Below are 25,671 nucleotides of genomic sequence, written 5' to 3'. Positions count from 1 at the left end.
GTTAAGAAATTATACACCTAAACCTTCCTCAAGAATCACTCTATTGACAGGTGAAAACCGCATGAAAATCCGTTCAGTAGTTTTTGAGTTTATCGCGGACAAACATACAAACACACAATCAGACAGCAAGGCGGGGGACTTTGTTTTATAGATGTAGTGACTACATATACACTTCACATTCATCAAAACTACATGTATGGCTCAAGAGTCGTGAAAATAAATTGCGGATGTAATAAGGAAGATATATTTTTTATGAGTATTATATTATAGTCTGTTTAGCCATCCGTGTCAGTAGCAATGTTGGTTAACTGACGTTTTGGCATAGCAATTGTTTCGCAAACGATTTGTTTCCCAACCATATTTCTTCCTGAAACCGTTTGAAGTTCCGCATTTATAACGAAAACCTCCTGACGCCAAGTATGTACATCTAGATGTGTCGTTCTCCATACAAGACGTGATAAGCATAAAGATGTATAATAGGAATCATCTTAATCGGTAACTGGCAATGTGGTTCTTTTTTCTAAGAAGGTCGGTAACGTCCCATTTATTGTCAATTTGCCCCATTTTCCTAAGTGGTATCAAAAATGTAGGTATACCTAATCTAAAGTTTTGTTTTCCTTCCATCAATCAATACCTAGTTAAGAATATTGCGATAAGTAGCGTTTCCATTGCCGCTATTGTACGCTTACGTGATTCAATCACAAGCTGTTATCAACGGAACGTGTGTAACCCTGACCTGAACTAGGTATCGATTTCTAGACTTTCTTGACTTAGGGTGGTATTCCATCTGTCCAATATCTTGGTCCAAAGTCAGTGCGTCTCACTTCCTCATTAAGCAAAATGTGAGACAAAATATACACTGGACAAAAAAATTGGACAGGTGGAATACCGCCCTTAGGGATATCTGAAAAGTTTTCATTTTCAATTTTCATTTAGAAATAGAAAAGAAATAGAAAATATTTATTTGGCATAAAAACATACATTAGGTACAGCAAATTAAATAAGTACAAAAAAAAACGTACACCAAATAGGATTCCGCTCAGCATAAGCAGTGTCTGTAAAACACGGCGCTGGTTTTCAGGGCACCCAAAATTAAAACTAAAACTTAAAACTAATACAGAAACAGATAAAAACAGAAATTTCAACTGCCTTTGTAAAAAAGTCTAGTACGATTCATTCTTGTTTTTGATTATATTTCTGGTTATATGTACATCGATGTTGCTACACGCTTTCACTTAGGTTTTCATTGGCTTAGCTTGTTTATTTACTTTTATTTGCTGTCGCAATGGAAATTATGACTACACCTTCAAAGTAATCAATATAAAATATCAGTAAATCAAAGTCCCCCGCCGCGTCTGTCTGTGTGTATGTATGTTCGCGATAAACTCAAAAAGTACTGAACGGATTTTCACGCGGTTTTCACCTATCAATAGAGTGATTCTTGAGGAAGGTTTAGGTGTATATTTTGTTAAGGTTTTGTGTAACCCGTGCGAAGCCGGGGTGGGTCGCTAGTTTACTATAAGTTTTAAATTTACATAGCAGTTAACTTGCATTCAAAACCACTGCCTTTCCTGCCATTAGAAATAAAAAATAGTAGAATAAACGTAGTAAAACCGGATTATCCAGCAGTGAACTGCAATAATGATACTAGGTACATATACATACGTTAGGCTACGCAAGGCTGGTCATAATAACACTGCAATTTTATGACACAGCCACTATTTACCAGTTATTTCTATTTTCTACCGTATAATGCAACGACTCCAAACCTTATCAACCAAGAACTAAGCTGTTTTTTTTATTCCAGGTAGGTAAGTACTGAAATGATAGTTGCATTGGCCAATATACACTGAGACAAAAAACTAACAAAAACACACTTAGAATTACAAAAATAAAACTTAATCCGGGGACAAGGAGAGTCAACTAATAGGAACAAATTGACTTTTGCAATTTCCATTTAGTAGGAAATACAACTTCTATATTTGTAATTTGAAGTATGCTAGAGTAATTTCAGAAATTTGGTTTTGTTATTCCGAGAGGTGCTTTAGCAATATCGGAGGTGAGGACGTCATGGGTGAAAACTAACCGTTTTGTAATTTTAAGCGTGCTTTAGCAATATCGGAGACGATGACGTCATAGGTTTTACTAAACTGTACTGCGATTCCAAGCTAGCTGTTGTTATTCTAGAGATAATGACGTCATAGGCAAAAACTAAACTGTTTGCAATTCCTCCGCCCCTAGCAAACGGGCGCCGCGAGAGCATGTCGCGCGCGTGGTAGCTACCCGTCTCTATTTCTGTCTGTATGAATAAAAAAGCATTTGGTAGTATATCTCTGTACTAAAGAGGCACTATAAAAGCCTGTCGAGATATTCTACCCATTCCTTTCTTATTCATACAGTCAGAAAGAGACTAGTAGTTATTACGCGCGCAACATTCTCTCGCGGCGCACCTGTGCTAGGGAGGTTGGAATTGCAAACAGTTTAGATTTACCTATGATGTCATTATCACTAGAATAACAACAGCTAGCTCGAAGTTGCAGAACAATATATTCCTGTAGACCCCAACTACACAGTAGGTCGCGGGTTAATATGTCCATGGCCCACAATATATCCTAAATTTATTATTTAATTTAAGTATGTTTTAAACAAAGAAGACACGAGACACGCCCGCCCGACATCCGACACAATACTAACTCTAACCAAATGAACGTAGCAAGTAGTAAATTTTACTAAAATCACTAACATTCGTTTCGCTGTGTTGGTATTACAAAACTCGTTTAGTGATTGGTACAACAATGAACATAAACACAACAAGTCTATCTACTAAATACCAGTAAACTTTGTAATGTCGCTATAGTAACAACTGAATTGTTATTTTAAATGGGGTAATGTTATTCCCGCGAACTCGTTTTTTAGATATTACAAAACTATGTAAGTGAGACATTTACTAAAATCATAACTTGAAATCACAGATGCTTTTTTCCAAAAATCACAAACTTTACTAGTAAAAATCGGAGAATTTTAGTAGTAATAAAAATGGATTGTAACAAATACTGAACTTTGTTTAATGCTCCATTTACTAAAGTCTGTTTGCTGAAATTAGATTTAGTATTACTGAGCTGTTTGTAGAAATAAATAAATTTTACAGAAATAGTGAAACTTCCATAATTACTACTAAAACTTCATTTTTTCCCCCAGTACAGAACTGTTTATTAATTCCTGGTGATGATTTTTCTCTCAGTGTAATAAGTACCCAATCATCCGGTTGTTGGACTACTTGTGTGTACTAAAATGACAGATAACTATGACAAATAAGGGAAACCGAACCTTACTATCTAAAATACGATGTGAAATTGTTTAGGTGATACGCCATATATAATCGTATATATATACGCGACTGTACCTACTATCATTACTGTAACTTTTGTTATAGAGGGAGAGCTAGCCACGGAAATAGGTATGCAATTTATAGAGTAACGAAATCCCTCTAGTTAGTATGCCATACTATCATAATTAATTAATCTGGGCGCCTGGCAGCTGTGGGTGTGGGAGTGGATGGGCAACAAAGTGGTTGTAAAATCAATTGAAGGTGTGCAATTTATAGAGCTCTGTGTTTGGTGTGATATAATAGCTAATTATGTATTTAATTCAAATATAACAATGCCAGGCGTTTTATTTGGGGGAAAAGTAGTGCCAGGCGATGAAAATACATTATCACTTCTTGTGCGCCTGCAGGAAGATCACGAGCAAATTGCACTTGACTCACAATCTATGCGTAAAGCAATTGTGAGTACTTCCTGCAGGCGCACAAGTGATTGTGTATTTTCATCGCCTGGCACTACTTTTCCCCCAAATAAAACGCCTGGCATTGTAATATTTGAATTAAATACATAATTAGCTATTATATCACACCAAACACAGAGCTCTATAAATTGCACACCTTCAATTGATTTTACAACCACTTTGTTGCCCATCCACTCCCACACCCACCGCTAGACAGCTGCCAGGCGCCCGGATTAATTAATAATGATAGTATGGCATACTAACTAGAGGGATTTCGTTGCTCTATAAATTGCATACCTATTGCCGTGGCTAGCTCTTAGACTATTATGAGAGCAACCCTGATATCGAAAAAAAAATATTGCCCATTGTTAAAAGTTGATCATAGAAATGAGTACAATGACACCCAGTATAAAAAACACTTTAAATGATTTATTAGTAGGCTAGTATCAACAATAAACTTGTACAAAAATGTATTGCTATTAGATGGCGGTCATCATAACTTAATCCTCTCGCAGCCCAAAGGTTGTTAACTCCTGGTTTAAAAATACATGCATAATGTTTTCTAGACCCTAAATTATTTGAGACATGAAAAGAGCCGAAAGACTCTGACATGATATGTCTAACATCTAATGGTGACAAGCTGCATATATCGTTTTCGCATCTGTTTCTGTACGGATATGATGATCGTTCTTGTCTACGTGACAGCGTGATAAAACGGTGTGCGTCACTTTCCCGCGGTGTTAAAAAGTGAGTTATTTTATCACGTGGATAAAACCATCCATAATACGCCTGCTGGAGCGAACATAGCTTAGGTACCTACCTACCTACTTCTTTGGTATATAAATGTTGGAACCTTGATTACAAGATTTCTAATTTTCTATGCAGCTACTTGTATGGAGGGAGTAACAGATATTCACGTTTCGCCATACGACTATTAGTCGGTATAAGTAGTCAGTTTCCGGATTCGCTAAACATTCATTTATTTTACTCTACTAATACCTAATATACCTATAGTCTAAGATACTATTTAATAATTCTGAAAAAGATTTACTTGTAAGAACCCAACCCAAGGTGGGCGCAAAAAATCCGACCAACTTTAACCACGTATTCCTAACGGCATTCGTTTTTGTTCGTGCCCTAGGTCGTGCTTTGCTAAGATAGCAACAAACGACAATTGACAGCGACGGGGAATCGATAGAATAGATATGAGTAGAATAGATCGGTCAGCCATAATTATTTAGATTTTATTTGGTGGCTATACGCTACTTTATTAAGCATCGAAATCTCTATGGCTAAAGTTCGTCGGGATACTCCCTCCCACGGTGTATACTATAAAAGATTAAACCCTAATTACCCTATTATATGCTGCAATGCAACCTACGGCGATAGTCTGAGAGGTCATACCGTATCGAGAGTTAGGCCGACAAAGAAATCCTTGCACCGCTTTATACATATTCTCTTGAAGAATGCCTTTAGAACGTGTTTGGACCGACGCACCTGCCGAGATGCATAGAGTTAGCCACTTGCACCATTCCGCTAACCCGGAGCTAACCGGTTAAACCTGGAGTTACCATGGTCACCAGTACAATTTGACACCGGGTTAACGGTTTAACCGGTTAACCCCGGGTTAGTGGGTTGGTGCAAGTGGCGCTTAATGTTATAATCTAAATACCTACAGCCAAGATCAAAAATATGTATCAGTACAGATACACGGCTAGGATTTCAACTGACATGTCAGGATGTTTGGTCCTATGTCAGGATTGCGGGGGGACTTGGCGAGGGTCAGAGTTTTAGAAACCTCAAGTAACCACTAGAAGCTAACTAAACGTTTGGAGTTGAGCAGAGGAAAGGAAAGGTGAATTAAATTAATTATGCTGTAGCTACAACATATGGTGGCGAATTAGGGGGCTAGTGACCCACTGGGCCATTTTTGGAGAACAAAACTTTTAGGAAATGGCAGGATATTATATATTACTTATTATAAAGCAAGAGTGAATAAAATAGGATATTACTGACGAGTGACGACCACACGTTTGATTCCACGATAATTAACATACCTACCTATTTTCCACACCGTGGGTGGTTGTCGCTTTTAGTTTCCACTCGATGCTTTCCACACGTATTAAATACCTACCCACAGTATCCATGCCAATAAAACTGGGTGAAAGTAACACATCATGCAACGACGTTGTCTGTGCCTTTAATTCACATTGACTGCGACTTTCATACCGGATATCGTGAAATCTACTAATTTGCTGACTGACACTAAATATACAATAAAAATAGGATACGGCGCCAATATGCGAAAAAGACTTAGCGCCACTTGCACCATTCCACTAACCCGGGGTCAACCGGTTAAACCTGGAGTTACCATGGTTACCATACTTTTTGACACTGGGTTAACGGCTTAACCGGTTGACCCCGGGTTAGTGGGATGGTGCAAGTGGCCCTTAAGGGGTTATAAACGTCCTCAAGGCCCTGTGCCATTTTGCTATTACGAGTATCTATACATACAATACCAGTACCACTAGGGCCACTAGGCTCCAATAAGACCTCCAGTGGACCTCTACAACGAGGTAACCGGGGATATACATTATGTACCCATATGCTGGTGAGAACAAGTTCATTATTAGTTTTGGGCCTACATTTAAGTCCAACGTACCTACGCCTCAAAGATGACGGGGTATCCGACGCCCCGGGCAGATCGCCCCATGTGAGGACGATCCTTAATACGTAATTACGTACTTACTACTACTAAACTACACGTAATATAACTAATACGAAAGAGTTAGGTTTAAACTCGAAATTGGTTTTTAAATTGAAAATTTAATTTATATATTAGGTATAAGTACTATTTTATGCATTATTAGCAGAAACGAAACATTTCAATGCACGTATAAAATACATACAATATACTTCATTTTCATTATAGTACATATCAATTCCGCTTTTGCCTCATAGCATAGCCTTAGACTGCTCAACAAAACATTCCAACTAGTAGGTAACTATAATTTATCAACTAGTTGTTTAACATAATTATGCCGGCAAACGGGTTTTAGTGAAAGCATAGGCAAATACGGAAAATATTTATATTATTGGCATGATAAAATTAACATGTCATAATTAATTGGTATTAGACTTGTTTAGAAAAAAAGTCCTACTGAATATTTTGGATCTTATACCATTAAATTTAAGGCTCATATTCATTTATTCTCGAGTATGGGCAGTGGAGCGTTACACAGCGTGAAGTTGAAAAATAACAAGAATAACAGTAGGCCCACTTCGTACAAAGTGAGTCTAATCGTAATAATATAGAAGTACCATTCATTAACATAGTGAAAATGGAAATTAACATTTACTTTCAATGAATAACATGTATCATATATCTAATGATTTAAATACATAATCTTAGAAAAACCAAACAACATATAAATTTAAATTGAGAAAATACTCATTATTTAACTCAATTTAAATTTAGATGTTTGTCAACTAGAGTAGACCTTCTGTAGTTGTTTTTGTGTACAGTCAAATAAGCGGCCATGTTTTATGAACATTGTTGAATAATCGATGTGATCTATTTACTATGAAGGTTGACTTTTTGTTATACAACATTAATTGTAAACATAATATTGTTTGCTCAGGTTTGGCTTGTTGTTGTTGGCAAGAAGCATTTTTAATTAATCATAAGTGCACATTTAACCCGTTGAATGCCCATCATACAACAAATTGATGCAAAGCAATTTGACCCATATTGATCTTTAGTAGGGATGTACCGACTAGTCGCCGACTATCTGGCCACATTTGTAGTCGGCGATTAGTCGGCGACTAGTCGGCAGAAATGGCCGATTAGTCGGCACTTTATTAGTGAAAGAAAAACAGAAAAAAGAAATGAACAGTATGTTTTATGTTTTACACCATATATGTTTTATGTCTATTTTACTAAAATACCTATTCAGGGTGCAAACGAAAACTTTTGTTCATATAATTGACCGTTTGATCGTTATCATATGTTGGTGGGCTGGTGTTTTCCTCTACAGGTCGATCTCAGCTGATTCTCGTGTAATATAATGGGCAAGTTCGATAGTAAAATAATTTTATTATTATTCAGTTTTTTTTTAATGGTGGAGCCATGGGGAACTATTAGTGTTATTGCAAAATTTTGTCAGGACGCGTTGCTCGTAAAGACGCTAACCACAGGGGATAGGTTCTTAAGTGGCTACTACGTACGGGAAATAGAGCCTTGGAAATACTCCTTCAAGCTGTACTGACGGTCTGCTCAGGATCGCAAAATAAAAGAAAGGCAGAAATTGAACGAGGATTCTTGTGATAGGTCTTTGAACCTGTAGAGAAAATCTTTTAGCCCATGCTAAAATGATGAATAGCGCAATCCAAGGAGAAAAACTATTGTTTTTCACCAGAACTTATACGAAACTAAATGATCTGGCCGAGTAGCCGACTAATCGGCCATTCGAGCACCGATTAGTCGGCTAGTCGGCTAGTCGGCCAAATCAATAGTCGGTACATCACTAATCTTTAGTCATACACGGCTGATACTGAGTTGCTACAACCCAAATTGAGTCAGTATCACATGTGTGATACCAGGGCGTTCCATGAATTAAGCATGATATTGGTTTTAAAAATGGTATCATGATTGCAATGAATAAATTTTTATCATTTATTTTCCAGAACCTAAACACATACATTTTTAATATCTTAGAACTTAAAATGCCCCTATTGGTCCAACCAACAACAGCAAACTGTATACTGTATATTAGCAGGGGTGCAAAACTTCTGACTTCGGCCAAACTCGGCTCCGCTCGGCTCAGCATTGCTCCGAGCAATTATTAGGGTTCACACAACTTGACGTCCCTTTGCGTGCAAGACCGCAGATAAGATAATGGCTTGAATTTTGACAACCCTAAATAGCCACAAGGGATAGTGCCATAGATTAGAAAGGGACAGCATGATTCGACCCTGAACTGCTGTCAAACTTTGGTTTTGTAGGAAGTTTCCTTTCTATACAGTACTATTATTTATTCTGTGATATTAGTACAAAAACAGGATGAATGGGTAGTTCATTGGCTAATTGTTATTTAAGTTAGGCTTGTGTCGGTCATGAACGAAGAACTGTTAAGAATGAAATCCCATAAAGGACCGAAAGGAACTAAATCTTTTTAAATCATAATTCAGTTCCCAAAGATTTAAAAAACCGGCCAAGTGCGAGTCGGACTCGCAAACGAAGGGTTCCGTGCCATTATCTATAAAAACGGTCACCCATCCAAATACTGACCCCGCCCGACGTTGCTTAACTTCGGTCAAAAATCACGTTTGTTGTATGGGAGCCCCACTTAAATCTTTATTTTATTCTGTTTTTAGTATTTGTTGTTATAGCGGCAACAGAAATACATCATCTGTGAAAATTTCAACTGTCTAGCTATCACGGTTCGTGAGATACAGCCTGGTGACAGACAGACGGACGGACGGACAGCGGAGTCTTAGTAATAGGGTCCCGTTTTACCCTTTGGGTACGGAACCCTAAAAACTACTGTAAAATCGATTCATATTCATTCCAGCTCTCAACGGCCGAACTGAACTAAAGGAACTAAAGGACTAAATTAGTTTGTTTGGCCGATTGACCGAGAGCGGAGCGCTCTCTGTAGTAGAGATGCAACGGATAGTTGTTTGGCCGGATACCGGATACCGGATATCCGGCCTGCCCATCGGCCGAATATCCGGTATCCGGCCGCCGAATATTCGGTACTTATTTCAGGTGTGCATTGTGCAGGTTTTGATATATTTAATCTATTTTTAATTTTAATTTGACCTGTTTCCTAGTGAACATTCTCGCGGACTCATTTCTAGGATCGAAAGGAGTGCACGTGCAAGTCAGTGGAATGTTTAAATTGTTTTATAAAAATAAACGAGTACGATTATGACCGAGACTTTCTTAAATCCAATTTTGTTTACTCCAAAATCAAGCAATGTTACTATCCGGTATCCGGCCTATCCGGCCATTATTTCAATATCCAGCGTCCGGGTCCGGAATATCCGGTGCATCTCTACTCTGTAGTGACCGAGCAGGCACAAGCCTAATTTAATTATAAGGGACATAAACTTATTTAATTTATTTCAGCATTATAAGAAACAGGGCTTTTGTCAAAAGAGTAGGAAAATCTACAGGTTTTTTAAAAATGTTATCTTATTTTGTCTGTAGAAAAGTCTATGTATATTTACAGAAAAAAAAATTGGCAATATACCTATTCTCATAATCCATATTATAAAATTGTCTGTGTGACTTTTTTTGTTATAAACTTAAATGTATGTACCTACATGAAACTCAGTTAATACTATCATTAGAAAAAATTATACAGGGTTGGGCATATTAAGTGTCCTAGTTTTGTACTGCCATTTTACTTAAATATAGCGCAACTTTTTTTAACTATATTATTTTTTTATTAATCGAGAATTTATGCGTGTTTATGATTTCTAGATGTCAGCTTGATATCTATTGTTTTTATATTGTTATCAACATGGACGCGAAACGCCAGCTCGTTGTAAATGTATGCAAGCAAAAATTCCGACCGTGCGAGATATTTAAGAAGCTAAAACATTTAGAATATTAATGTAAGGTTCACATCTCGGACCATTAAGCGATTTAAAAAATCAGGATCTTCAAGAATCAGGCCCAAACCTGGTCGAAGACCATCTGTTTGTGTCAAAAATATAATTAAAAGTGTTCGTGAACGTATTCGGCGAAATCCATCCCAAAGTGCTAATAAACTCGTTAAATATATGAAAATATCCCGACGATCAATGAGGCGTATATTACGACATGATCTTGGATTGAAGGCCTTCAAAAAATAAAAAAAATCGTGGATTAACAGAAGCCCAGTAAAAAGCTAGAGTGAAAAAATGCAGGGACTTGCTAGCTTGGCATGAGGGCGATGAAATTATTTTTTCCGACGAAAAGATGTTTCAATTGCAAGATAGTAAAATGATCGCGTTTACGGTGCTTCATTGAGGGATATTCCAGTAGACAAATTAGCCGTACAGCGGTTTCAAAGTGCATCGGCTGTCATGGGATGGGGTGCCATATCACCTAGGGGCAAACTACCACTGCTGTTCACTGGTGTCGAACAAATTTGACAGATTTTATACCGTGGCAAGAATGGCCTGCATCTTCACTAGACTTGGATTCGTTGGACTTTTCTATATGGGGATACATGCTCAGTAGGATTGGCAGCACACAGGGAATTAATTTAAATTCACTCAATTATCGGTTGATCAAGATATGGGACGATATAACAGATGAGGTAGTGCATGCCGCGTGCAACTCATTCTATGGTAGAATGCGTAAAGTTATACAGGTTACTCTCCTTTAGAGAGTGATTTGAGCTGATGAATTAATTTTGTAAATATAGAGTATGCTTAAAATAAAAACAAGTTTAATATTCAGATTTGAAGCTTTGTTTTAATTTTATGGCTATTTTAAACTAGGACACTTAATCTGCCCCACCCTGTAGTATTAGTATATTAAAAACAGGGCTGGGAAACCGGTATTTGCTCCATACAAAAATACCGGTATTATTACGTTCGTTTTCGTTCTTTGGTTTATTATTTATTTTTTAATGGGACAATCTAATAATACGAAGTTGTTACCTAAATACATGACTCAGTCCTGCGTACAGAGCATAAAATAATTCAAAATATTGGGCTATTTCGGGGTTTTTAAAAAATACCGGTTCTGAGCCCTGATTAAAAAACTAAATCCATTTGTTATAAATACTGTCATAATACTCTTATTGCAGAAGCATGTTTGTGTAAACAATCATCTTATGAATCAACGGAAGTATAAACAGATTCACATGGATTGATTAGACAAATGAATGCGCATGATTTAATAGACTCACCAGTTTCTCTTCATTGAACTCATTGCGCCTCTTATTGCCATGTTGGTCGCTGGTTCCAGAGCGCTCCGATTGTGTGTCACTCTCCGGACCACTGGTGTCATCCGAGCTGCTGCTCTCCTCTTCGCTCGATTCTTCATCAACTACATCAAGCCCGGTTGGATCTGATATGAGCAGAGCTGTTAAACCATTTTCTAACCTAATTGTCCTGAAAAAAATATTTAAAACAATGTAGACTTTTACATAAAGAAACTACAATTACTGCAGATGGCCTATATTTTTTTACTCTTTCCATTAGCACAAAATTCTGGTAAATAAATTTGATGAACCTTGTAAAATAAATGATTGAACTTCTTTACATCACTTATTAATGTTCACGTTTCATCAATGTTATTTATATTACCTATTTAATAAATAAAATGAGTAAAAACTTACTTGTAAAGCTTTTTATCTGCTTCAGATTTTATTGGTTCAGGGAGAACCTCAACTTTCTCAGTTCTGAACATGTTTATTGTGGGCTTAGGAGGCCTTTGGACCACTTTCACTTCGGGCTTAAATTTAGGGGCTCTATGGAAACCACTTCTTTTGGACATGACGACTACGCTGTGTTTTGCTCGTGAATAATCAAATGATTTTTGAATAAAGATGGACAGAAATTTTGACATTTATGGGCACAGCATGGCTCGATGTTGCAATATGTATAACGTTGATTGACACATGATAAGATTTAACATATGACAACACAGAATTATGAAAGTGTAAATTTAAGTAATTAAAGAAAATTAATTAGTTAAATAAAACTTGTAAAAATATATAATTTATTCTGATTGAATACTACTGCTCTTGAAAGTATATTTTAAAATATTTATTGTTAAAACAAGCAGTTGGCAGCATTGACTAAAGATATTTCGCATGCTTGGACTCCATCTCTAGATTTACTAGATTATCTGTGGCATCATCTTAAAAAGTGGCCAGCGTAACAAGTTTACATAATTTCTATAATTTATAACATTCGTGTATACTTTTTTAGCGTTAATAAAGTCGCAATTATAAAACAAAGTAATAGGGGGGAGCGTGGGAAGGCCTCAGAAGGCCTCATGGGTAGCCTGATGATGCCTCTCTCTATCGCTTGAATTTGCAAGAGTGATAGAGAGGCAGAGAACGAAATGTCGATTTTCGAAATTCGCAGAATGCCCTCAAAAAGCCATGGCATTCTGCCAGAAAGAATTAAAAGATTTAGTAATATGGGTTCTACATACCTTACTGTAGCATTTTGGTTGACCGATTGAATTCGAGGCAACTCAAGACCTACCACGTACACCGAATTTATCTTTTACTCCAATTAAGGCATAATTAGACTGATAAAGATGCCTTCTGATGAAACTTCCGTGTTCGCGGTAGACCCTCAGCAATGCCTCAAATCAAAACTGAACTGACATGATGATAATATATATATGAAAGGCGCGAAATTCAAATTTTCTATGAGACGATATCCCTTCGCACCTACATTTTTCAAATTTGCCGCCTTTTTCTACTGACAAGATCTGCTTGACCAACTATAGGAGGCAAACGAGCAGACGAATTTCGCAATGTTTTCTTGCAAATTTGAAAATATAGTTTGGCAACACTGGAGAAATGCTGCCGCTGTCACTGTCATGTCAAAAGTTTCAGTTTGTATTTGTAACGCTCAGTTTTTATCAACTTTTTAGAAATTTTATGGGATTTTTGTTATTAGTGTTTAGCTGTTGTATGAAATGTGTCCTTAAACTAACCCTTGCCATGAACCAGTCGTACTCAGACAGCGACGTGTCGCTGTCCCCCACACAAATACTGGAGCGACTACATCTGCTGCGCCAGCTACAGTTGTTACAACAAGACAAACTTGTTAAACAACGCCAGTTGTATCAAGATTCGCCGCGGAACTCTAGCATTACGGAAATCGTCAGTCAGTTTAGTGCAAGTACCAGCTTTAACACATTCCGGAGCTTGCTTGGAAGTTCCGAGTCTTCAACTGACGCCACACCGCGGCTCCATTCGAGTAAATCACAATTAAATCAACAGGACTTAGTAGAAGGCGTCGCTGTCCTTAATCTATCCCAAGAGTCGGAATTCATTATTACTTCTCCCGTCTCCAGCAGAAGCAAAGCTTCCAATGCATCCCAAGCACCAACTTCTGTCTCCAGCAGAAGCAAAGCTTCCAATGCATCCCAAGCACCAACCGAGTCTGGTGCTAGTGCCGGGGCGCAGTCTATAGCTAAGAAACAAATATCTCTTGACGACATGCCAGTGCTGACTCCTAAGAAAGACTTTGAAGCCCTAATCATTGAAAAACTGAAAAATGAATTGGATGCACCTAAGCCCAAAATATTACAAAAGGAAAATGTGCCAAGTAAAGGCAAAAAACGATTTCTCAAAAAAGGGGAAGGTATGTCCCGATTTGGGCTGCAGAAAAACAAACCTGTCATACAAAGTACATATGCTTTGCCTTGGAAAAAAAGTTCTGATGTTAAAAAAGCACCGGTGAAAGCTAAAAATCCTAAAGCATCAGAAAATTCTAAGAGAAAAAGTGTAGATGTTCAAATTGTTGTTTCTAAGCCAACACCTGAATCTAAAAAGAAACCTGCTGTTGATGATAAAGTGAATCCGCCAGAAGAAGTATGTGACAAACAACCCAATAATAAAGTCCCTCAAAATTCAAAGCAGGGGAACAGTAAACAATCAACTAGTATAGTTGATTCTAGCAATTGTGAACTCCATGGTCCACAACCACTCTCACCACCAAAAGAAAAAGAAATAAAAATACATTTGCCTAAAGGAAAACACCCTTTACTGGCAAATAAGGGTAAAACCTGGGCGGCAGTCCTGACTAAAGAACAGGATGATTTCCTTCGGCAACTCAAACAAAGTGACTATTACAAGAATTTTACTTCTCCTGCCAAAAGCATTCTTTCAGATATCAGCTGTGATGAAACATTCATGAAACTAAGACAGGAGAGGGAAATGGCAGAGCAAAATATGTTTGAATTGCTTGAAAACAAAGTAGACCATGAAAGCTTCAATTTGAACAATTCTTTCATTAATAGGTTTTTACAAGGTAGTCATTTAGAATGGTCAGGAGATAGTACCCCTGTGATTATGCAGAAATGTCTAGCGAGCAATCCTAAACTGATGACCTTATGCCCTGATGTGCACCAGACTAGAAATGTAAATTGTCAGAGTGATATTGACTGCAACAGTGAGTACACAGAGTGTTGCAGTGAAGCATGCTCTTCTGAATGCAGCTGTTCTTGTAATAACACTATAGAAGAATCCAACAACTTCAACAACAACCAAAATATCTCTAAAAGTAATAAAAAACAGGCTGTCCAGCATAATAAAACAAACAAAACAACAAAAGAGGCTGACAAACCACCAGAAATTCAACAATGTCATAATGACAAAGAAATTGACAGCATGAAAGAAAACATGGCAGAAATGAATGCTAAATTAGTTGCTACTAGTGAACTGCTAAAAGATAGGCTCAGAGAATTAGAAGATGAAATTGAAACATTCAGAAAAGAAAATGCAAATTTAACCAAAATGAGAGAAGAGATTGATTTGGAGAAGCAAAAGTTTTATGAAGAAAAATCTACCTTTGAGCAAAAGTACAATGAGGAGAAAATTTTATCAGAATATTACTTAGCTGAGGAAAAAGAAAAGTTGACAAAGCAAAAGCAAATCTACGAAAGACAAGTGAGGGAGATGAGAGGTCGGCTGAATAAAAAAGACAAAGATGAAGTTGCCAACTTGAAGAAAGAAATAAATGACCTAAAGGAAGAAATGAGACTTAAAGATGCTAAATACACCACTGTCGCCGCAAGGCTTCGCAATCAATTGAAAATTATGGAAAAGGAGAAAAAAGATTTGCAGGAAGAAGTAGAAAAGTTGAAGAAAGAGAATCGCAGGATCCAACACAGCAATGACATTACCAGGCGAATGACTAATATCAAATATTTGGAACAAATAAACAAGAAGTTGTCCAAGGCAAAGAGTGCTCAGAGTCAAGTAGTGCCTGACGATGATATGAAGTATAAAACATTAGAAATAGAAAGGCAAAGTAGAAGTAGGGCGCAGCCTGCAGCAAAGAACCCACTTAGAGCCAGAGCTAAGAGTGTGCCTAATCTTAATGTAACATCTCGATATGCAAAGTATTTTAGCCAGAGGGATGTAATGAGTCCAACAGAAAGAAATCAAACTTTAAATATAGACAGATATACCTCCGATGACATCGATGATGGGCGCTATGATCATGAAAATGAAAGTTTAGGAGATACAGAATCTGTCAGCGGGAGAGATGCAACAGACAATGAAGATGACAATAGTTTAGAGAAAATATACATGGAGAGATTTCAAGAACATTCAAAAGATGAACCTGTATTTGACAAAGCTAGAACAAGCTATTCAAGTTCCAATCACAGTTTCGAAAAGATGAATCTCAACCAAAAAACAGATGACTTTTTTATTCATAAATCTAATTCAGGTTCGATGAAAGAATCCAAGTCTCCAAAGCAGATATCACCTCGCAATCAACCTAGCGGATCCAGTTCTAATACATCCAAGTCTCCAGTGTCTATATTAAGTCATAGATCAACTCGCAAATCACCAGTAACAGTTATTAACCATGAACCAGATTATTTACCCAGTTCGAGCAGATCTAATTTCTCTCACGGCAGATCTACGTCACCCGTATCTATTAGCAACCACACATATAGCTGTAGCAACCAAAGAATACCCACTGTCATAAACCGAGAATATTTAGACAACAGATTCCCAGAGCCTCCAAGCAAAACCAGTGTAACAAAAACGGACCTTACCCCTACTGAAATAAGGAAGTCAGACGGTTCAAAAGAACTCAGATTTCCAAATGGAAATGTGAAGTATTTGTCGGCAGATGGCAAATACAGCAAGTTTGTGTACTACAATGGGGATGTAAAGGAAAACTTCTACAACGAAGGGAGGATAAAGTATTATTATGCTGAAACAAAGACTTACCATACAACTCATCCTGATGGATTGGAAGTTTTGGAGTTCCCCGAGTAAGTTTCTTTAATTTATTTATTATGATCAATTGCTTAATGCAGAGTGCGCAGGAGTACCAACAGCATTCTAAACATGATAGCTAATAAGCTAGATTGTCCTCTGTTATGGGCAATGGGTCAGCGGACAAAGTCACTAATAATAAAACAACTATGGCCATTTATGTTGTTTATAATAAAGAAATTTTATGTCATGTTGCTTAATTCAAAATAATTCAATCAATAACATCTTATTTATTACTACCAGAAGATAAAGTATCAATTAAAGACCTTTTCACCACACCAGCTCGGAAAGGCTTTGCACTTCAAAAACTGATAGCAAAGTTGTATTTTATTCACATGTGAGGCAAAGTAATCAAATGCAAATTTTGAGTTGTTTTCTTGTGTTTGCTGGTAGAATTGACTTTTAAATGATGATTTTGCAAGATAAATATTTAATAATATTCATTTGGATTTGATTTGGTTTGATTTTGTTTGATATTTTACATTTTATATTTGCTTCGGGTTGGTGTGGTGAAAAATTATGTGTTTCACTCGGGGGCTAATTTTGTTTAACCCTCGTGCTTTGAAACCCTCGCAACGCTCAAGATTCCATTTGTCGAACCACTCGCTACGCTCGTAATTCAATTTTGGAATCTTTCGCTGGCTCGGGTATCAATATTAGTACGAGCGGTTAAACAACAACTTTGCCCCCTTGTAAAACAAATAACTATTAAATACTTAGGTATATGACTAATTGAGTTACTCTAAATCTAATTACTTCTTGCATGTGTGCCTATTTTGGTTTAAAACTTGTTAGATTTGTCTAAGGGTGGTATTACAACTATCCAATTTCTTTGCCCAATGTATATTGTGTCTCACATTTTGCTTTAATTAGAGAGTGAGATGCAATGACATTGGACAAAGAATATGGACAGGTGGAATACCACCCTAAGATAGTGTCATATTACTCATTATTACTCTTTAGCCATTCTTTTACAACTCAATTCAACTCATTTCATATCAAAATATTACTTCTGTATTCAAATTAACTGACAAGAGAATTTTACTAAGGGTGGTATTCCATCTGTCCAATGTGTATTGCGTCTCACAGTTTTGTTTAATGAGAGAAATTGGACAAGTGGAATACCATCCTAAAATAGATGTAAAATTTCAGTGGCCAAGTAGAAAAACGTTACAAAGACGGCTCATCCGAGATCCGTCTGCCGAACGGCACCGTCCGCTACTTCGACCCCAAGAACCCGCACGTCCGCGAGGAGTGGCGTTTCCCCGACGGCGCCACGCTCACCGCCTCGGCGTCAGGCGAGCGCCGCGTGGTGTTTGCCAACGGGCAGGTGGAGGTGCATACTAAGGACCATAAGGTAAACATAACTTTAGTCTCCCAACTTTGTCAGTAGAAAAGGCACGAAGTTCAAAATGTTCATAGAACCTTCGCGCCTAAATATTTGTAACTAGCTTTTGCCCGCGACTTCGTCTGCGTGGAAAAAGTGACAGCAGCTAAAGTTGGTATAGCGCCTGGACAATGCTAATAGCAATCATTCAATTCGCGCATTGCTTACTTCAATGATTAGGCAATTCATTAACTCATTCAATTCCACCTCCCTTTGCACTCTCTTCAGGGATGATTTCCGACAAAAACTATCCTGTCCTTCCCCGGGATTCAAACTATATCTATACTCTATACCAAATTTCAACTAAATCAGTTCAGCAGCTTAAGCGTGAAGAGGTAACAGACAGACAAACACACAGTATGGATTAGCCGCCTTTTTTACTGATTAAGTTGGCTTGCCAGACTATACTTATGAATTTCTATTTCAACAACACAATTCCGCGTTCGGCTTCCTTATACCCTAGAATCCCTAGATCCCTGCTGATTATAAAAAAATTAACAACATCATTTATTACAGCGCCGCGAGTTCCCTGACGGCACGGTGAAACTGGTGTACAACGACGGCACAGCTGAAACGCGCTACGCATCCGGCCGGGTCCGTATCAAGGACAAGCATGGGAAACTCATCATGGACTCTGTGCCGAGCTGATCGGGACTTTAGGTAGGCCTAATAAAGTGCAAGATAGCGCGTCATGAATGAAACTCAACGGGATCGTGGACACTGTACTGAGCTAGACTGATTGCAACCTTCGGTAGACGTAATAAGGTGCAACTTGTCGATGACATTCGTCAAGCTCATTAAGCCAAAGCGCAATTTGCCTCATGATAGTTGACTAAAATACGGTTCAATTAATTTGAAATAGATTAGTCTCATTTCTTTTATATGTTATTTAGATTATGATGACACCGAATTATAGAAAATTTGGTTGATGAGAATGATGCAATATTTGTATTACAATTACTAAGTAAAATTGATCTGGGGGATACCGAAAACATTTTTTTGTATAATAGAAGCATTATTATATATGTTGCAGTCAAAAGTGTGAACTGGTCAAAAGAACTTTTAAGGCGCGGTGTGTAGTAAAATGCACTTTTTTGTCACCATATTTACAGACTTTTACAAGGATTTCACGCATTATTTTCTAGTATGTATAACTTCAGTCCTTGAACTACGTTATTGCTTGTCAGAAACACGACGGCTCATTATTTTCTCGATAGAATCTTAAGTTGAAAACATGCCTAACACTGTCTTTATTTCCTTATGTTAGAAGTACTAGGACGAAAATGTATATGAAACTTACTTCAGTCGATAGCTTTTAAGTAAATCTTCATTATTGCTTGTCCTTTTATCGATACGTTAATTTTTTCATTCATCATTTGATGAATTCAACATTTTGCCTACTAAATTACACCCTACGCGGCAATACCTTGCGCCTATTCCTCACGCCAGTACGCCCGTGACCACTGTCAGCGTCGGACCTGTGCTAGTTTAGCGGACGTTACATAAAATGGGTAATCACCGTATAAATATGCAAATATGTTATACACACAATGTTTTTCAACATACTTACGAAGAAAAGCAAAATATTTTTTTTTTTTTTTTTTTTTATGAAATAGGAGGCAAACGAGCAGACGGATCACCTGATGGTAAGCGATTACCGCCGCCCATGGACACCCGCAACACCAGAAGGGTTGCAAGCGCGTTGCCGGCCTTTAAGATGGGAGTACGCTCTTTTCTTGAAGGTTTGTAGGTCGTATCGGTCCGGAAATACCGCTGGCGACAGTTCATTCCACAGTTTGGCTGTGCGAGGCAGGAAGTTTCTGGAGAAACGCACAGTTGAGGACTGCCAACCATCCAAGTGATGAAGATGGTAATGTTGTCGCGTAGGGCGATGGCGAAAAGAAGCGGCAGGGATTAATCCGAACAATTCCTCGGAGCACTCCCCGTTATACATGCGATAGAAAATGCAGAGCGAGGCTACATCTCTACGCAGCGCCAAGGAGTCAAGCCGTTCCGAAAGACGCTGGCAGTCAACAATTCGAGCCGCTCTTCGTTGGATGCGGTCCAGAGGGAGAAGCTGGTATTGGGGTGCCCCTGCCCACAGATGAGAGCAGTATTCCATGTGTGGGCGAACCTGCGCCTTATAAAGCTGTAGGCGCTGGGCCGGTGTGAAATACCGTCTCGATCTGTTGAGCACACCGAGCTTCTTGGAGGCTAATTTAGCCTTACCCTCTAGATGACCGCGGAACTGGACTTCACTCGAAATGTCGACACCAAGGATTCCGATACTGGCTGCGGCACTCAGGGGAGTGCTCTCAAAACGAGGTGACGCGACAAACTCTAACTTTTTTGCGGTAAACGCGCAAACCTGTGTCTTGCTAGGGTTAAAACGGACTAAGTTAAGTCGACCCCATTCAGAGACTTCCTTTAGGGAAGTCTCAATTTCAGACACAAGTTTGTTCCGGCTCTCGATGACGTTTTCCCGAGAAATATTGGTGCGGCCGGTGTAAAAGGCATCACCTGTACTATCATCAGCATAACAATGAATGCCGCTGATTTGCAGCATGTCATTGTTATGCAGAAGGAATAGCGTGGGTGATAGCACACAGCCTTGGGGGACACCAGCATTCACAGACATGGGTTCTGAGCATTCACCGTCAACTACGACCTTTATGCTTCTGTCTGCTAGAAAGCTACTGACCCATACACATAATTTCTCGGGAAGCCCATAGGATGGTAGCTTCGAAAGAAGTGCTTTGTGCCAAACGCGATCGAAGGCCTTCGCAATATCCAAGCTAACAGCCAATGCTTCACCCTTTGTCTCGATCGCCTGTGCCCAACGATGTGTCAAGTAGACTAGAAGATCACCAGCCGAGCGGCCTCTACGGAAACCGTATTGTCGGTCACTAAGCAACTGGTGATCCTCTAGGTACCGAAGGAGCTGGCAGTTGATAATGGACTCCATTATCTTCGAGAAAAGGGAGGTTATAGCTATTGGCCTGTAGTTGGACGGGTTTGAGCGGTCGCCTTTTTTAGGGATCGGGTGCACCAAAGCTGACTTCCACGAGGTTGGGACTACGCCAGAAGTGTAAGAGAGCCGGAAAAGACGCGTTAACACCGGTGCCAACTCAGGAGCACACATCTTCAGCACAATCGCAGGGATTCCATCAGGCCCACTCGACTTATGAGTGTCGAGGGAAAGAAGTGCTTTACGCACTGAGCTTTGGTTTAACCGGATATCCGGCATACAGCTCTCGCACCGCGGTATGGTCGGCGGCGCGTATCCCCCGTCATCCAAAGTCGAGTTGGACGCAAAGAGTTTACCCAGAAGGTCGGCTTTGTCTTTTGCGTCGTGGGCCAATGAATCATTTCCCATGTGCAGTGGCGGAAAAGATGGCGTGCAGAAATTTCCCTGGATAGCTTTGGCAAGAGACCAGAACGCACGAGTTCCCGAAGGGAGGCGCTCTAATTTCTCGCCAATTCTACCAATGTGCAGTGACTTTGCTCTGGCAATAACTCTTTTGAAGGACCTGGAGGCAAAGTTATACTCCTTTTTTAATGCGCTAGTCTTTACATCCCGTACTGTCGCTGCATCTACCCAGGCTTGGTAGCACTCTTGCTTTCGGCGAGAGGCCCTTTTGCAGAAGCGACCAAACCAAGGTTGGGATTTGCCACCAACAGGAACCACAGAGGATGGAATGAATAGCTCCATTCCCTGCAGCACAACGTCAGCAACAGAATCAGCAACGACATTGGGATCATCCGGCGTGAAGCAAACCTGCCTCCAAGGGTAGGATGCAAAGAAGGTACGCATCCCGTCCCAATCTGCTGACCTATAGTGCCACACCCGGCGGCTACAAGCAACTCGCCGACGCGGCGGACACGCGAGTGGCACCGTACTCCGGATCAGGCAATGATCCGACGAACCAAGTGGGGCCTCAACGGAAACATGGTAGTCAACCGGATGAGAGGTCAGCAGAAGGTCCAACAGGGAAGGTTCCTGGCCTTCCAGGCCTTCCAAATAATTCTTAAATACGGTGACATTTCAGACATTCGTCCGTCATATTGTCATTTTATAACAAGTTGGGCAGCAAAGGCACACACCCATCTAACCAATCCGGAATTCAGTCACGATTGATAAATTGTGTAAACATATTTTAAAAGGCTATAAAATTAATCAAATTGAATAATTTAGACTGGTCACATTTTTGTAAAAATCGATTTCTACTGGCAAAACATATTACTTTTTGGCAACCGGGTTTTTTAACCTAATTAGACCCCGCTGAATCCGAATTTGCCGGTTGCTTGATCGAATTCTTGACTGGAAGTGAGATATGTGATATTAAATGTCCCTTTTTTTAGTTTTTCGTAAATAACTCGTAAACGGTGGCCAATATAAAAAAAATGAACTAATAATCTACACAAAATTTTCAATAAAAAAGATTCAGTACATTTTTAGCAGGGATCAATATTTAAAAAGATAATAAAGAGGGAAAGTTAATTATAATAAATTCTAAGGTTCCTTGGTTTTATTTTTTTCGTTAATAATTTTAAAAGTATGACATATAGCAAAAACAAATCTTACACATAAATAATAAACATAAAATTTCCTACAAGAAACATGTCGAACACTTTTCGCTAGGATCAATATTTAAAAAGACAAAGCAGCCGGTAAGTTAATTACAATCAATTTTAAAGTCCCTTTTTAGTTTTTTGTAAATAACTCGTAAACGGTGTCCCATAGCAAAATAGGTTTTTATGAATAAATAATCTACATAAAATTTCCTGCAAAAAATATCTGAACACTTTACTCTAGGATCAATATTTAAAACGATATTAAAGGAAGAAAGTTCATTACAATCAATTCACATGTCACTTTTTTTAGTTTTTAGGGTCCCGTACCTCAAAAGGAAAAAATGGAACCCTTATAGGATCACTCGTGCGACTGTCTGTCTGTCTGTCCGTCTGTCACAGCCCATTTTCTTCAAAAGTACTGGACCAATTAAGTTGAAATTTGGTACACACATGTAAATTCGTGACCCAAAGACGGACATCTTACGTAAACAAATGAATTTTAAACATGGAGGCCACTTTTTAGCCAAGGGGGGTTAATTAACATTAAGAACCTATTTTGCTATGGGCCACCGTTTACGAGTCATTTACGAAAAACTTAAAATAGGGACCTGGAAATTGATTATAATTAACTTACCCCCTTTAATACCTCATTAAATATTGATCGTAGCGAAAAAATGTACAAAACCTTTTTTGTGGACAATTTTATGTTCAATATTTGTGTATAATATTTTTTTGCAACGGGGGCACCGTTTACGAGTTATTTACGAAAAAAAAGCGACCTGTGAACTGATTGTGATTAACTTTCTTCCTTTAATATCGTTTTAAATATTGATCCTAGAGAAAAGTGTTCAGATGTTTTATGGAGATTATTTATTCATAAAAACCTATTTTGCTATGAGACACCGTTTACGAGTTATTTACAAAAAACTAAAAAGGGACTTTAAAATTGATTATAATTGACTTACCGGATGCTTTGTCTTTTTAAATATTGATCCTAGCGAAAAGTGTTCTACATGTTTCTTGTAGGAAATTTTATGTTTATTATTTGTGTGAAATTTGTTTTTGCTATGAGTCATACTTTTCAAATTATTAACGAAAAAATAAAAACAAGGAACCTTAGAATTTATTATAATTAACTTTCCCTCTTTATTGTCTTTTTAAATATTGATCCCTGCTAAAAATGTACTAAATCTTTTTTTATTGAAAATGTTGTGTCGATTATTAACGTTTAACAATTTTTTTTTATATTGGCCACCGTTTACGAGTTATTTACGAAAAACAATAAAAAGAGACCTTCGAAAAGTGATTATAATTAACTTTCCCGCCTTAATATCTCTTTGAATATTGATCCTAGCGAAAAATTGTACGGAATTTTTCTTGTAGGCAATTTTATGCAGATTACTTATATTTAAGAAAATTTTTGCTATGCGCCACCGTTTAAGAGTTATTTACGCAAAACTAAAAAAAGGGACCTTTAATATCAACTATCTCACTTCCAGTCAAGAATTCGATCAAGCAACCGGCAATTTACACTCATATTGTATATAATTAATAATTATTTAGGTACACTCACCGACCTCACCGTCTTACCTACCATTTTTAGGGTTCCCTACCCAAAGGGTAAAACGGAACCCTATTAGTAAGACTCGCGCTTGTCCGGTTTTTAATTTCATTAAGTACTCATCAAAATTCGAATTTACTAATAAATCTTATTCAATATTAATTGCCGAACTAAAAATCCCGGAACTGACAATTCAGAATACCGATGTCGTCAGAATAAGGACGTAGACGTGCTGCGCGGGAATGGTGCGGTGCGCCGCGCGGGGCGCCCGCCTGCCCGTTCTACCACGCGTCTGCTTCACCCCCTTGAAAACGTAAAACTCGAGTATAAGAGCGCCTTAACCGACAAAAACAGGCAAAACTGCTTTTGACTGAGCATGTTGGTCAAAAGTAGTTTTACCTGAAAATCATACCTATTTCTGGCAGCAGTTTCGTTTTTAGGGCGTAGCAAAAAAAAAATAACCCTAACCTACCTATCTCTGGGAACAGTTTCGTTTTTAGGGCGTAGCAAAAAAAAAAAATAACCCTAACCTACCTATTTCTGCGAGTACTTTTGACTGATAGTAACAGTCACAATTACTATTAACCAATGATTTTCAGGTAAAACTACTTTTGACCAACATGCTCAGTCAAAAGCAGTTTTGCCTGTTTTTGTCGGTTAAAAGTTCTTTTGACCAGTTCACAGTTTTGACTGCGACATATATAACAACCAATAATTTGAATTTTGTATAATATTTAATAAATTAATTCAATTTTTATTTTGTATTGAACGCTGGCGTATTGACTATTTACTTTTCAAACGTTATTCCTAGCCAGATAAAATGTGCCAATGTATGTTTTGTAAATTTTAATATATATAATATTTTATGCCTAAGCCAAGATGTTTAATTAAAAAAAAGCTTGTTTATACGTCTAATTTTATTTATATAAACAATCTAATTACGCTGTCTTCAAAATACCACATTTATAATTTGTAATTCTCAATACTATAACCAGACTGCCTACCTATACAGTACGTAAATTAACAAGAAACATTTACTCAAACCCGTTAATGTGTAGGTCACATTGAGCAACTTTTACCATGGCACCAACCTCGAAATCGCGGTAAAAATTTGGTTGTTTCATACATTTTGCTGGTCTAGTGTTGAAATTTCCTATGGGAGCCAATTGTTTTTTCGCCATCTCGGGGTTGGTGCCATAGTAAAAGTTGCTCAGTGTGATCTGCACATTATCGGGTTTGAGTAAATGTTTTTCGTTAATTTACATACATTATAATATGCTATTATCACCAATAGGGCAGTCACGGGCCACAGATAGTAGGGTTTCTAAAAACCAAGATCGAACAAATGAGAAAAGTGGTATTTAAAAAATAAAGCACTT

At 38.1% G+C, this 25,671-nt stretch overlaps 3 protein-coding genes across 3 annotated transcripts in view; 2 read left to right on the top strand and 1 right to left on the bottom strand.

Annotated features, from left to right (window-relative positions):
• Nucleotides 1-12,398, bottom strand: part of LOC134800276 (nardilysin-like) — a 55,323-nt gene extending 42,925 nt beyond the window's left edge. Inside the window, exons 1-2 of the mRNA XM_063772786.1 lie at nt 12,126-12,398; nt 11,694-11,898 (exon numbers count right to left, since the gene is read on the bottom strand). Of these exons, the coding sequence (XP_063628856.1) occupies nt 11,694-11,898; nt 12,126-12,355 (435 nt within the window). The 5' untranslated portion in view covers nt 12,356-12,398. The remainder of the gene's footprint in view (nt 1-11,693; nt 11,899-12,125) is intronic.
• LOC134800196 (protein Red) overlaps nt 1-25,671 on the top strand; it is a 130,394-nt gene that overhangs the window by 28,973 nt on the left and 75,750 nt on the right. The window lies entirely within an intron of this gene.
• On the top strand, nt 13,308-19,180 carry LOC134800161 (centromere protein J). Its single transcript, XM_063772636.1, has 3 exons — nt 13,308-16,765; nt 17,922-18,126; nt 18,673-19,180. The coding sequence occupies exons 1-3, from the start codon at nt 13,326-13,328 to the stop codon at nt 18,802-18,804; spliced, it is 3,777 nt and encodes a 1,258-aa protein (XP_063628706.1). The 5' UTR covers nt 13,308-13,325; the 3' UTR covers nt 18,805-19,180.

Source organism: Cydia splendana, chromosome 19 (genome assembly GCF_910591565.1).
Source record: "Cydia splendana chromosome 19, ilCydSple1.2, whole genome shotgun sequence".
NCBI classification, from domain to species: Eukaryota; Metazoa; Arthropoda; class Insecta; order Lepidoptera; family Tortricidae; genus Cydia; species Cydia splendana.
This window is presented reverse-complemented; position numbering and strand designations above follow the sequence as displayed.